Below are 15,664 nucleotides of genomic sequence, written 5' to 3'. Positions count from 1 at the left end.
TGGGAAACAAATGCCCTAATTACATTTCATTCCTTTAACTCACTATAAAAAGAGGAAAAGAGTAATTAATCAACAAAGGTCAAAATCTGCCTTTTACTCCCTCCCTGCCCAGGCTGCATGACAAGCTCTGGTTGTCATTATCTCTCCAGGCAGAAAACTGGTTCTTAAGGTGTTTTCCAGGCTGGGCCTTTAGAGGTGCCTGGTGGCATATCTGACCAGAACCACTGGTCACTACAGAACTGGTCTTTTCCAGAGAAGGTCTGTTTCATGTGCCTTCTCCATATGAGCTAAAGATGGCCACAGCCTACACCTATCTTCACCAGCTCCTATGTATGTCTCTGCTTTCTGAAGCTTAACCAAGACAGGAGAACTGGAGGGAAGGAACAAACATCCCAGCCCTCATTGCTCTTCTTCTTCCACTACTAAAAGGATAAGAAAAAATGTATTTGGAATCTCATGACAAATCATGTCAGCATGGCCCCTTGTCTCATTGCTTTATGTGTAGAAAACCTAAATAAATTCTCTGGGAGATAGAGATGCAAGTTGCTACAACATGATGATTCAATAGTTAATATATTAAACTTAGGGGAAGAAAATGTGAATCAAATGAAACCTCATTTCATCAAGGCCTTACTGTCCCTCAAACATAGAAATCCCATCAAAGTCTGTGGATTTCCAAGCAGAGAGTAGACCAGACTTGTCCATGGCGAAAAAGTCTTAGGTGCAGAGGGTTTGTTGGCTAATTAACACAACAACAGAGCTGCTAATTTAACATTTTTTTTCCCCACCAGAAATGCTTCATTATTGAAAAAAGCTTCACTTTACCAGTTTCATTGTCACTGGTTAACTTGTCCTCTCTCTCTTCCCTCTCTAAAGTGCTGCTTGCTGAGGATATGCTGGATGCAGAGCAGTTGTCTTTTTCATTCACTTCCTCATTCTGTCTCTCTTTTTCACTGAGTATTGCACTTTCTTCTGGCTCTCTCTCTGGTCCTTGCTCGACCTCACTCTCTGGTCCCACCTCTGTAGCCTCTATTTCCTTGGGTGTCTCCGTTCCCTGCTCGGCCTCAGCCTCAGACTGCTGCTCTGGTTCTGGTTCTGTCTCTGTCTCTGGTTCGGGTTCACTGGCACTCACTGGTGGAGAGAACAATGGGAGAAAGAGATTCACTTAACAATGGAGTTGTCTCAGGCTCACTCCTCTAAATGAGAGTGACGTGAAAGTTGTACAAGTGCCTTATGGAAAGAAAATAAAAAGCAAGTCCATGGCATGCTGAACATTAGGAGCAACAGACTGATGAATGTTGTGCGACGACAGCATTGCACGTGAGAGTGGTGTGGCAAGCCCCATCGCTTGCTGTCTGCAGTCAGCCCACTGTTTTTATACATACTTTCACAGCTGCAGTGTTGGACTCGCATTAAGGATTTGAACGAACCAGCAGAAAGTGGGCATCCCACCTGAGCATGAGATTGACAGCTCAGTGCCTAGACAGAGTCAGGAAGGAAGAGATCTTTTAAAAAGCAAAAAGGAGGAAGATTGTGGCTTTTGGTTAAATTTTCTTTGGGTTCTGGAAGAATTCTTTTTTCACCTGATGAGGAACACTTCAACAAAAAAATACAAATATTAGTTTTATTAACACAGTTGAATGGCACAGTCTGGAAATGGCACTGTCACACGTTTGGCTGACAAAAACCATATGTTCTTCCATGCACATTTACTTCAGAACAGCCACATCAAAACTGAACAAAGTTTCCAACTGCTTGGCACATGGCACAAATTTAGCTTCCAATTGGTTGGCATATGGCATATGATGAGCTTTTTTATCGGTTGCACACAGCAAACACTGTTGATAGTTCACTTGGTTTCTTCTTCCCTGCTTTACCACTGAGAGTGAAATGAATTCATTCACCTTTAGGGTTTTTAGCTATAACAGCGGATTTTCACATGCAAATATTCTCTGCATGCTGCAAAGAAACTGAAGAGCATCCACACATATTCACATCAAGCAGCTCACAATTTTCTGAAAACTGAAATGGCCATGCAAGAGTGATGAAAATGGGCATGCATGTTAGTTCTGCATACTTCCCAAATTCCCTCTGTACTAAATCTTGTATTGGGTGGCTGAACTACAATGATCAACTCATACTTGTTTTTTCTCTCTGTTAACTATTTTTCATTGCAACATTGCAAAAGAGCCTTCTGATCTTGTCATGGTCTTTGGATCACATGATATATATGATGAAACTTTCTTCAAGAACTACGTGAATTTTTGAAGGAAGAAAAGTATCACACTGGAATACAATCCAAACATTTTAGTCCTTTAGGGAGCAGGTAAATAGATTTATCCTGAGAAAGCATAAGACAAAATAATGAAGTTCACAATGTTTTCCTAAGATTGTTTCGTGTTGTGTGCCTATCCTATTTTCTGAGACACCCACACAAAGAATAATGATTTCTAACAATGCCTGTGCTTATCTTTACAACAACACACACGTTTTTAAACTAGCTTTCAGTAATGCATCTTCAGTACCACACTATTCACTATTCCATTTAATTTCATACAATTTAAGCATACGAACTGTAAATGATTTTTTTGCCACTGATTTCATTGGAGCTAAGCTTCTGCACTTTCACAATTGATTTTAAATATGTAGTTAGTTAAATTACCAGACATGTATATACAATATTTTTATATAAAGGAAATGTAGACATAGTATGTTTACTATATAATCCATGTTCACTCAAATCCCTGTAAGACATTTTAAAACACTCCCGATCAGAAGCTTACCTTTCTCCCTCTTCCACAAGGAGAGCATCTAAAAGTCTAATATTAGATATGCGAGCAGCTCTGCACTCTGCCTTGTCTCTCTAAAAGTACCTTACTTATGCCTGTACCCTGGACACTGCTTACGACAGAATCAAAATTAGAGAGAGCTGGCTAGAAATTGGCAGACACTCTGAATCCCAGCAGTGTGTTTCTGACCACAGCTGTCAGTGTGTAGGTATAGAACAAGAGCATTTTAAAGTCAAGCCAAGATTTTAATATGACTGAGATGGAAGCTTAGGAATCCTTCAGGAGTTCCTGAAACTAACATGGTACTGTAGCATGAAAGACTCTCAGCTTGCCACACTGCAATGGTCCATATATACAAATGTCATCATTCGTCCTTGAATAATCATAGTTTTGTATGAATTTTAGATATTTCTCCCTAAAAAAAAAGCTGTCATGCAAAAACCAAAAAAGTCAACTCCAAAAGCTCAGGTGGAGAAAGAAGTTGACTAGAACATGGCCAAGACAGCTAATGCTTATGGCACCTTTGTCATCATGAAGCCACATTCAATAGGATAAAGTCAGGGGAGACATAAGAAGTGCTTGAGAAAACAAGAATGTTCAAAAGAATTCTGAATACTCTTCAAACAAGGAATATTCCACACATACCAGAAAGATGCAGTATCCTAGCAGAATCTAATATGTAACAAAGAGTAAAGAGCAATATACTGACACAGCCTGCTCTTTTGAGTTCAAGGAGCATCAAAATCTAAGCAGTTCCAGAACAAAACAAGGATATGTTGACATTCATTTTGACAGCCTCTCTCTCTTTAGGCATAATATTAAACAATCCTCCTATACCCAAATAACTTGTAAATAGTGACCTAAGTCCCTGCCTTTAAAAAGCAATTCAAAATCAAATCTATCAGCAAACACTAGCAGGAGAACAAAACCAGCAAGCTAGATGAGTGTCCATCTCTTGCAGTTCCATCCTGCAATCTATTGTGCTGATATTGGTGAGAACTTCTAAAGATGTTAAAAGTTACAATTCTCAGTAAATGCTCAGTGGTGACCTATTTGAAATGAGCTGGAACTTTCAGTCCCATATCTACTTGATCCATTTTCATACCAGACAAAACACTACGTTAAGTGGCAACCTTGCAGGTGGCAACAGAGTTAAATAATAGATCAGGCTCTGTCCCATCTTCACACTTCTGCTAGTGGAGAGCACAAAGACTCAGGGAAGCAAGCATGGTCATATCAGAAAGCATCAACAGCACAGAAGGCGTTCCTGAGACACTGAGAAGTGTGATGCCATTATAAGCATCTGCTGGTTTTGGGTTTGTTTTTTTTTTTTTTTTTAAAACCCCAATTCTTACACATACGGTTCTTAAAACCTAAACTGGGATTGCCAGATTCAGTAGTAGAAGTAATCTCTTTTCACTTGCATATGTTACTCTTCACAGTTCTCTCAAGGCTTAGTTTTACCCTCTCTCCCTGCTATGAAAACAAATGAGTGAGTTGAGGTCTTCAAATGAGCAGAAGTTTTACTTGCAATTGCATTATTCAGGACGAGGAAAACTGAATGTGGCTTTAAGGACTAATTTTTGAGTCACATGCCCACTTCTTTTTCTGCCAGAACTTAATCTCTAAAAATGTATTATTAGAAGAAAATGAGGAGACTTCTCAGAAGGATGAAATCTCCCAAAGAAGCTGTGCAACCTCATCACTCAAAGAGATGGTAGCAGGGTCCCTCAATGAATGTGTTTTGTTGTTTTGAGAGATGGTGTAATCTGCATCTTCTGACATTTTCAAGACTTGGTCACATAAAGCCCTAGCAACCTGATCCACTATGATCTGATCAGATGTTGGTGACAGCCCTCTTTTGAGTGAGAAGTTACAGAGAACAGCAAGCTGCTCCCTTGTGAAAAACATGGCTACGAACTTATAATGCTATACAGGGAAATGGAAGGAAATGACTTTTCTTTTGATATTAAACTATAAATGAACTCTGAAGCAGACACAAGATGCTGTATCCTTAGTACCTGCTGATAAGACCTCAACTCCACTGAGTCCTATAAGCCCTCAGAGAGACCAAACATACCTCTGGGCCCACATCTAATCCCAGGGTAATAGATTAGGCAACCGCATCTTCATCTGTTTTCTGCTCTTTACTTGGAGCTGGGAGATACATACGCTAAGTGTCTCTTGAGGATACATACAGTAAGTCTGAAGATGGCTATATCTACCCAGCCCTCTTGGTTTAATTGTTTGGGCATTGCTTAAAGTCTTGGTGGTTACCTCCCTTCAGTTCCTCCAGCACAGGATTCCTCTTGCTGTGAATTCAGCAGGGACTTTTTTTCCACCCCCACCTGAGTCTTTTCTTCCCACTCCTTGTGACGGTAAAAATTAGCACAGAGTAGGGAACTGGCTCTTTCTTCATCAAGTCAGAAATTATTTTTCTTTGTCCCCCACCCCAGTTCCTCCTCTGACTTTCTGTACCATGGTTCCTTTGGCTCTACAACTGGGGCTGCAAAGGCCTCACTGCGTCCTCATGCTCTGGCGCTTCTCCATCTGCTGAGATGCTTTCACCAGTCATCCTTCAGGCAGTATTTGAACCATGCTCAGCTACTAGAATGTTCGCAAGGTTTCCTACTGCCCACAGTGTCCACTTGGGTTGGCCTGCTTACTTTCTCAAGTGCTAAAAAAGCTGCTCCTCTCAAAGGAGGGTTCATCTCCAATTCCTCTGTGAATTGATGTCAGAGATGTCTTGGTTATTGTTGCTCTCCTTTACTGCACATGTTCACTTCATAAAATATTCTCCAATGAAATTACAAAAGATGAAGTAGCTGCTCTGAAAAAAAAAATTAAGTTCCATTTTGTAGTTATGGGACTGTCTTCATTTCCTCTGAATGCCATACCCCAAGTTTTACAAGAGTAAGTCTTACAAGACTTGATTATTTTAGTGGAACCAATTGTTTTATATGAGAAAACACTTTAGCTCAGCAAGTCCAGATTTTTATATTGGGTAATGATACTGAGACATTTCACAGCGTGGGACAAAGTTCCATAGACAAAATCCATTTCCTTCTTAAGCCCAGTAGATACTAGATGGCCAAAGGATACCTTCAGCATAAACGGAATAAAATACATCCAACTCCAAAAATCACTTCTTTGTTGCTTTTTTGTTTTGCTAGTAGAGGAACACACTTCCCGTTTCACTTCAGGTTCTGAATTCAGCAGACAAATATCACACGTCCATTAACACCATTCTTGCAGAGTCTTTGGAGGGTCCTATGCACAGACCCGAGAAACTGTTTTCCTTCTGCAGGTTCATCCTTGCTTGGGAAGATGGTGACCCTCATGTTCAAAGCAACTGCTTGGGGTGCAAGTAATCTGGGTTCTGTCCACAGCTCTATTTCAGCTTTCCTACAACTGGCTTAAGCAAGTTAATGCCTCAGTTTCTCTACCTATCGAGTGGGATTCATAACATTTCCTAAGGACAGTAAAAGTTGAGATTTTAGTTCCTTACAGAGCATAAAGAACTCAGATAATAGTTTAGAGGACATGTCACAAGATCTATAAGTAAGCCTACCACATGTTAGTCGGTATCCAATAATCTGGCCACTCCAGATGAGAGAGCCTGCCTTGCCCACATGCTCATTACTTCATACGATCTTTCCAATGCTTTTGGTAGGCCTGAAACAGCAGTCCTTCCCCATGCACAGCTCCCACTGAAGTATGCAGATATCAGGCCCCTGTTCTGGTCATCTGCCTGCACAGCTGCCCTTGGCTGGAGACCTACCCTGCCCCATCTATATGTTCGTTCCTTGCAGTCCATTTGCCAGGCTTCCAGATGCTGCCTTCTGACGCCTACTGGTATTGCCAGGAGTTTTAGTAGAGATGTCCTACCTACCCACGTGTTGATAGCTCTGCCATATTCTGGCTGCCTGAAGTTGCCCTGTACACCTGCTCTAAATGTACTCTCCAAATGGATTGTGCTGCTCCATTTCATGCTTCAATTTTTTTTTTGAATGCTTCCAGGAGAAATATGTTAAAATAATCATCATAAAAGAGATACTTGCTCCCTACCCAGCTCTGAAATCCTAATGGTGGAAAAATCCAACTTATTCGCTCTAAAAGTAATACTGCACTCAAGAAAATGGGCATCTGGATGTTTCTGTATATCAGTGTTACAGGAAAATATCCATGTTTTTTAAGTTCAAATGATTCCACTGAGACTTTTAAGGTGCCAGACAAGAAAACTGGGAATATAATTGGGAAAATATATAAACCTAAATTAAATAAACTTCACCTACTCAGTACAGTGAGGATAAACATATGCAACATTCAGTATTTGTAACTTTTTTCTTAAATTGCCTCACTTTATAGCATGCTACCAGCCATAACACTCAATAAAACCAAGCAGTGCAAGTTACAAATGCATTAATCACCAATAGCACGTAGCAGGAAATCAAATAAAATAAAAATGAATGATGGTGATAATTCACCCTCAACATGCACTCTTAGCTCCCAATGTTAATGCATCATCATGTGGCGTAAATATAAATCTGCATGGTGGGTGTTTTTTTGAGGACTGAAGGGGGGGGTACATGAAGCAAGTGGCAGAATGACGTGTGTACACAAAAAATATTGCTCTGTACACCAATAAATTATATGACAGCAAACCAACCGTGCAAACACTAATTATACTTTCCTTTTTACTAATTGTCTGTGGTCTCTTTTAAGTCCTTTACTACTTGTGCTACAATTTTAAGAGTTTTTGTTGGTGTTAAAAATAACCAACACATCCTCCCTGCCTTCAATTCAAGACCTTTTCTGTTTGTCCCATTCAGCCTGTGCTCTGCTGGAAGGTTATTATAATCTTGGCATTCATCTGTTGCATTTCTTTCAGAGAATCCACATAAGCAAAATCTGTTGGCAGGAATATTGTTGGTTTAGTATTCAGTAAATTCTAATATACAAGGAACATGATGCTAAAATTAAGACCCTCTGTATGCTGTGTTTTCCAATTATTCCATTTTAATAGCAACAGATAACGATAATATAAATCACAGCAACAATTAGCAGTGTATTCTTTGCTTGAAGAGAAGACATCCAAATCTATGCAAAAAAAAGAGGAAATTTAGGAAGACAGCATGAAACAATATAAGACGACCCTTTATTTTGGCACCTCAGAGGTTATATTTTTGCACTCATGCATCAAAAATCACTGCTAGCCTGACAGAAACTGTGACAAAACCACCGCTCTTTCCCCTGCCCTCCTTTTCACTTACCTTCTGAGGGCTGAGGGGTCCCACAAGGGGTGGAAGGGGTCTTCAGCTCTTCCTGGGACTCTATGGATACTGGGCTGATGCACTTGGGTACAGGCGAGGATGGGGCTGAAGGAGATCTCAGGTTCAAGGACAGCTCACTTCTGCCTCGGCTTATGCTCCGACTCTTCAGCTCCTTCTCATACTCCTCTGCTGCCAACCTCTCCAAGTATTTGTATCTGAAAGTTAAATTCCAGAGGGTTTCCGTAAAGAAAAAGAAGTCTGTGGCTGATGCTTGTTTATGGATGAAACACCTGCAGAGAATGAGCTGACTTCCTGACACAAGAGGTACAGCACTAAACTGCCTGCCTGCTCAATCTGCCAAAAAACGCACACCAAAGCAAAGGCTATTGCCCTGAAAAATATTAAATTGCTCATGACAAAACAAAAGCAAAACCCAGCAGAGTTAAAGAGTCTTTAGATATAGTATTGTGTCTGCACAGTCCTTCTCCTTTTGGAAGCATTTGTCTGTCCTCCTTTTCACCCTCCTCCTTCACCTCCTTCTCCTCCTCCCAGCCCTCCCTCTCCCAAAATGAAAACGGGAGGGAGAAAAAAAAAAACAACAAAAAAACAAAAGAAAAAAACAAACCACCAACCCTCCAAAGCCAGAGCCCCTTAATACTGATGCAAATAGCCAAAGTCTGAGACTTGCTCTAAGGAGAGGAAAATGGTTCAGTGCAGCAGACAAAAACAGATCTCCCTGAAAATAATACCAATAATAAATGTTTGGATTGACTATCTAAAGCCTCTGAACCTGCTTCTATTTGCTCTGAGAGCAGTGCACTGGAATTTACTTTGTTCTCTCCAGAGTCTACAATGGAAAGTTTTCTTTTTTTTATTCTAAAAAATTTCTCTGCCGGACTCAGACATCCAATAGCTTGGACCTGACGTCACATGTAGTTTATTCATCAAAGTCACTTTAAAAGAACAAAGATACATCTGTTTTGCATTTTAGGCAGGCAGAACTCACTAACTGTTTATTAAGACCAGCTACCAATCATATTCTTCATAGTGTGCTTTATACATTTCGACCAAAATAACTTTGAAATATGTGCCTCTTCCAGATGTCTGCTAATTTTATCCACCATTATTTGCTAAGGAATAAATTCATGAATACAGCTGGATCAGGCTTTAGACTGTTTGTCTTACCCACAAGTGAACTGTTAAACAGGTTAATCAAGACTACTGCTTACGTCCCCAAAACACTGTGGTCATCCTCCTATAACCCACCATTGTAAACACTTCTTAACAGGGAACACCTCTCCTCCCTCCTTCTGCCAAACTGACAGCCTGAATTAGTGTACGAGGGTGCATTAAAAGCAGGCAGGGTAAAGAAGTCAGCCATATGTGGTAACAAACATGCTTGGTACATATGGTAGACACACACACATGCACATTTGCAAACATCCATATAGAGCATAGAATGTGACTTTGAAGAGCAGTCCTTGTGTTTTCAGAGGCAATTTGCTTTACTGCGAACAGCAATAATGAAGAACAAACTCATTTTCTTTTATTCCTCCAGAGGTATGCACACGCTTTGAACAAGTTCTGCAAGAAAAAGAACCCCTACAGACTCGGGATGAAAATATAACAAGCCACATACTTGTATGGTTATAAAATAGGAACTGTTTACAGTTCTTACATGAAGCCAATTCTTGAGAATGATTTTTGCCTTTTCAATAGAGGAGAAAGCCTTTTGCTGGCATTAGCATAATGTTTTGTTACAGTTCATGAAGCCAGTCTTTCTTTTAACGTCGGTCACTTACGTATTGCACCCTCCGCCTCCTCACAAGCAGAGCAGATGGGACTTCAGACTCATAAAGAGCCATTCAGTTTGATCACTTAGCTCAAACAGGTACAGCCCAGCTGGCTGCCGCTGAGGAGGGTGTTGCAGTTTGCCAATAGACTACAGCAAAGATCTGGATGGATCCTTCTGTAAGGGGGGGAGCTACAATGTTTTATTGTCTTCAGCTCTTTTTCAGCTGCTTTAACATTTTAGCTTCTGTAGCTGTGCACCGCACAGCCAACCAGCAAAGCAGAGGACTATCATCAAGATGTGCCTTCTCAAAACATATCTGTTCATTACACTGAAAGAAAAGAGGGAACCGGAACAGCAGCTCTCCCAGCAGCACATCAGAATAACTAGTTTACAAATGGGAAGCCTAATAAGCAAATACAGCAATTTAACCAAGAAATAAAAATCATTCAAGAATCAGTTACTAACATTTCATACTTGATAAATTACATTTATTTAGGTTATTTTTTGTTTTTGCCCAATGTCTTAACAATGAACAAATGCCAGCATGAAATACACAAGGTCTCATGAAGACCAAAATCTGAAGGAGTTGAGAGGATAAGCTACCATCCCTCTGCTGCAATTAGTTCCTCCACTAGAGGATTGACCCATTGTCTCTCTATATATTGCTATATTCCTTTAAATCATGGAAACTTGCAGACATCATCATGCCTATGCCAACTCTTTTCTATAGACAAAGAGCCAGAAGTCTGAGGGCTATCCATTTGGTATACCTCATGAACATGACAACCACTTATCATCTTCAAGTAGATGAAAATATCATTCTGAGTTTTCTAGGTCTCTGAGCAATGCCCTGAGGGTGATTTAAAATGTTTATGTACCATCAAAGTTATGAGGTGAAGAGCATTTGAGCTGTAAGTCACACTAGAGAGGGCTTGGGAGCTCACCTTTCTTGGGTTTACTTTTAAATTACCACTGGAAAACACCCAACCAAGCAAAGTAAAAAAGGCCTCAAATCATCAAACAACAAGAACATGGGAAACAAATGGTGCTGAGTTACACTGGGACCCCTTGAAACTGCAAGAATCTTTCTTCCTTATCCTCAGGCCACCCCAGAGCCACTGGAGAAGTGGGTGCGTGTATTCTGGAGCTCCAGGGTGACGTGATACTACACAGAATGCTTCAAAGAGTTGAGAGAATTTAGACAAACCAGTGTTTTTCACAGAGCCTTTCCTACATGCTCAATATTATCTCCTTCTACTTCTCCAAACTGATATGGAGGAAACACACAACCCAGATTTAACCACGATTTTGGCACCTTCTTACAGTCCATGCATTCTCTTAAAACAAGTCAACATGCAACTTGCTATAGGAAATGAAACTTCATTTGTGCAAAGGGTTTGTTAAAAAAAAGTAGTTACAGAAGGCCAGTGTAATGTAATACTGGTGCAAGACTTCACTTGCAGTTTTCTCCAATATTTATGTGCTGTCAAAGCAAACATGTGTCTTTTCTCTTTATGAGGAAGAACTGATAGTTTAGCATTTCAGTTCAAAAGAGCCCTAAGGATAAAGGCACATTCCTAATGACCAGTGAAATCATCTCACATTGCACAGCAGTGATGCCCTGCTGGTGAACAATTCCCCAAAAATACTCCAGTTTACTTGGCATGTTCCCTTACAGCTTGAAAGTGCTAGAGAGCTTGCTTTTAATTTGTTTCAAATCTTGCTGACGAGCACACTTGCTGTAAAAGGATTTACTCATCTAAGATCAGTGTGTGATGCTTATGGGCTCAGATGCATTTCATTTCAGAAAATGCTTTAAACTATTTGTAATTGTTTTGACTGGAAGGACAAAGGAAAGCCCATCCACCTTTTCTTACTCTTAGAGATGTCAAAATAATTTTCTAATAGTAGCTTCTTCAGCCACAGCAGATCAGACTTCAGCCTGCAGAAATGAATTGCCTCCTGTAGGATGATTTTGTGAAAAAAACCCCACCAAACAACCCAAAACTAAAATGCAGCAACACTATGATTTCTGAGATGACTGCTCTCATACTTTGATAATGTAATTCCATCTTGACAATCCAAAAGTATCTCCAGAGTGTAACCTCTAGAGGAACTAAAAGCAGAACTGAAGCAACCTGGATGATTTTTCATCTACTATTTGTTCAGTAACATGCATATTTTCCAGGTAAAAACAAGAGCTCCCTCTAGGGTGTAATTACTAGCGAAGGTAGAGATGAAGCTACTGAAAAGCAAAGGTCTTTAGATGAGTAGTCCTTGAAAAATGTGCTTTCATAAGCACATAGCTCCCAGCCTAGCCCAGAGTTTCTAAACTACTTAATTGAATTAACAAAAGGAAAAAAGCTCCAAACCCTCAGTCCCTTTAAATAAGTTATTTAAATAAAACTAAAACAATGCCTCAATGATAAACACTCCTAAGCTTTGTAATTTACTCACTGATGTTTAGAGAGATTGGCAAAGAGAACTTGGCTCTGAAAGATAAAAATATGCTGGAAGTGGGTCAGAACCATTTCCATCAGCCTGTGACTGCAGTTTTGCAATGCTTGTGACCCCAATTTCCTTTATCCTCAGCTGCCTTTTCTGACCCTCCAGAAAGCTTGGGACCCACTGGGTGAGAAAGACAGGCTTATTCAATTTATAACTATACTAAATTCAGGCAAATTTCTGAGGCAAATGAAGTAAGCTTATTTCCCACACAAATAGATAAAAGATAGATCATCAATCACTCTTATGCATTCCAGTCCCACTGCTCATCATTTATTGCTGTGCTTACAGCTGGACTTCATTCTCCTCTTTAATGAAACAACTGTTCTTTTATAGAAGTCTTTTGGAATAGAAGTGTTCTGTGCATGCAGAGTTAAAAATGTAAATACACAACAGCTCTGCAGTAAAGAATATAGGAAGTGCAAACAACCAAAGGGAAGCATGGATGCATTATATACAAACCTCTCTTCTCTTGCTTGTCTTAGTTCTTCTCTTTTGTCTAAATAATCACGGCTAAAAAGAGAATTGCAGTAAATTGCAGAGGAAACCAGAAGAATAAGGTAAGTAACAGAAGTACAAGTACAGTAGGAGAAACCAAGAGCAGTACAAACAAGCTGATCAGAGACAATGAAGGCTGCTGTCAACAAAAATTATTAGTTTGTTTCCGTAAAAAAGGCTGAAAAGTGTGTGTGTACACTTATCCATGCATACACCACAGGTATGTGTACACCAAATACATAGTTCAGAGGGTCATACAAGTAATTATAAAAAGTGAAGAACTTGAAGCACATTCTGAAACCTGGTATGTGAAATTAGATACAATGAGCTGGACTCATCCATGATGAGCAGGCACATTAGTGGCTAATAAACCATTCCTCATTTGCCTCATCTAGAATGCCCCAAAACAGGGATTGCAGCACCTGGCAGGCTAGATCAAGGCATGGAGCACACCATATCGGCCCTCTTTCTAAAATACATTTACTCCGTGTATTTTAGTTGCCACGGCTGGAAATGGGACAGCAGACTGGCATTACTGAGTAGGACAAGCCTCTGTTCTTACAAGGCGCAGGCAGGATCATCGGACAGGTAACAACCTTTCACTTCTTTATTCTTCTCCCTAAGTTTTACATACAAACCTCCCTCTATCTCAGTTGACCCTCGCACAGCTCCTCAAATAACTTATATATTTAGCTTTTGCCAAGTCAACTTTGCTGGATGCCTGAGCACTGTGATTTCAGGCAGATGTGTCACACCCACAAATGTGGATGCAAATTTAACTCAGAGCACAGCAGAACCCAGTGAACATCCAGCCTGCCTCAGTATCACAGCAAGATAGTTCCTTACGATATATTTTTAATATTTTGTTGAATCTGGTGGACAAAACTGATGAGACTTTCACCTTATTTGTTAGATTCTTACACACCTGTGACTACCAGAAAGAGTTTCAGAATTACTCCATTTATGAATAAAACACTTTTTTTCCTCTCTATATTGTGTCATCACATAAATTACTTATCATCTACTATACCAATAGCTATCAAACATCTGCTTGTCAGTGCTCTTCAAAAGTCCATTAACAGGGAATGCACACTGCTGTTTCAGGCTATCTCCACATCCTTTGAATCCCTGAACTGGTTATACTTTTATAATATTTTCAGAGTATTCTTTGGAATTACAATAGCTATGGGAGTAACTCCAAGGAAAAAAAAAAATCTATGAATTTTTCAGCAGGCAAATTTCCCCTCCGTCAACTTTCACCCTTCCCTACAGCTGAAGAATAACCCTTGTATTTTAGGACATATTGTTCTGCATATGCAACAGGTACAATAGTCCTTCTGCTGAGAAAAACATTCATCATGTAAAGCACTCCTTTTGCTAGCAATAGCTTATGAAGCTTTTTAACTTCTTTCCTAAACCCAAGCTCTTTCACAACTGGTGATGCTCTCCTTTAAATTATCCTCAATTTGTCAATAATGGTGCCAGAACCTAGTGCAATGTTCTCGAGGCAGAGTTGGAAAGAATGAGATAACAAATGAGTCACAATGGTAAATCCACTACTGCTCATGAGTTTGAAGGCTGTGAATTGCAAATGCTATTTTTAATCAAAAATACATCTTCAGAGACTGGGTTTCTAGCCAGAGTGATGATACGATAATGTAATCCGAAGAACTCTTACAAAACTGTCCATGACTGTTTGCTGTGGCTTTGTCTCCTCCTGCCAGACCGTTTAATCAACTGTGGGATGCTGTCTGTCTGCAAAGTTTGGTGGCTTTGGAGACCCTCTACTCAAACACAAGTTATAACTTTCGGGTGACCAGGGAACTCAAAACTAGAAGATGAAAACATTGGGCATTAGAAAACTCATCTTAAATATGCAACACAATCATGACATTTAGTTAACCAGTTTCTGACTCTGGAGTAATGGGAGGAAGATGTATATTTAAAAAATTTGGTTTTCTGACTTTAAGGAAGCTCTTTTAGTGACAGAACAACTACTGCAGCTAAGCTCTAGTGAAATGTGCAGATCTGTTATTCAAACAGGTCAAGCTGCCAAATGTCCTGGTGGCTTTTTTGGTCTGGGAGTTTCCTTTCTGAAAGATCATGTTGGCTGTCCACAGCAGCCTGCTGCAGCCTGATGATACCATTTAGAGGGAGAGCTTTTGGAAGGGGCTTGAAGACTGAGACCTGATTGTTTCTGTTTCAGGAGATCTTGGGCAACTGTTGGCTGCCAAAGATCCTATTATGGTGCTCTTCCACCTTCCCTCTGCCTCTCATTTTCTTCTAAACTAGCTATCTTCTGGAGCCAGGAGAGTATCTCCTTCAACCAACCAACCAACCACTAGTAAGTTACTCCTCTTTCCAAATTCACTATGACACAGATCATTTCCACTTCTTACTAAAGAGATGATTACAGTGAAAACAATCCTGCATACTAATAAACAAGCTCACATGAAAACCAGTGCCATCTTTTCCATAAATACCAACTCTCAGGCTATGAAACATTTATCCTACCATTTTTTAGATACTACATTATGTCTAACTAATAAAAATATGTTTACTTTCCACTCTTGTTTATGAGGAAACAAATCAGTTTCTTAGCATACACTCTTCAGAGAGTTGGCAAACCACTTCAGGCATAAGCTCCTTATCTATCCTAAGCCCACTGCAGTCTTTGCTAATGCCTGTGCTGGGATTTCCAGGCATGGATTTAACAGGAGGAGAGGGCTTGTCCCTTACTATCCTCAGGCAGCACACCCCAGGATCCCACAGCATACATGTTCTCAGATGTGAAAATGGAGAGC

General features: G+C 40.0%; 1 protein-coding gene across 10 annotated transcripts in view; it reads right to left on the bottom strand.

The window, feature by feature from the left end:
* FHOD3 (formin homology 2 domain containing 3) overlaps positions 1-15,664 on the bottom strand; it is a 415,016-nt gene that overhangs the window by 69,812 nt on the left and 329,540 nt on the right. For 7 of the 10 annotated variants that reach the window (XM_074875159.1, XM_074875167.1, XM_074875204.1 and 4 more), the window contains 3 exons: positions 12,825-12,875; positions 8,063-8,277; positions 826-1,131 (listed from right to left, as the gene is read on the bottom strand). In XM_074875159.1, the coding sequence (XP_074731260.1) occupies positions 826-1,131; positions 8,063-8,277; positions 12,825-12,875 (572 nt within the window). The remainder of the gene's footprint in view (positions 1-825; positions 1,132-8,062; positions 8,278-12,824; positions 12,876-15,664) is intronic. The other 3 variants (XM_074875176.1, XM_074875194.1, XM_074875241.1) reach the window with 1 other exon arrangement.

The sequence above is a fragment of the Strix uralensis genome, chromosome 1 (genome assembly GCF_047716275.1).
Source record: "Strix uralensis isolate ZFMK-TIS-50842 chromosome 1, bStrUra1, whole genome shotgun sequence".
NCBI classification, from domain to species: Eukaryota; Metazoa; Chordata; class Aves; order Strigiformes; family Strigidae; genus Strix; species Strix uralensis.
Note: the sequence above shows the minus strand (reverse complement) of the source record. Positions and strands in the feature narration are given on the sequence as shown.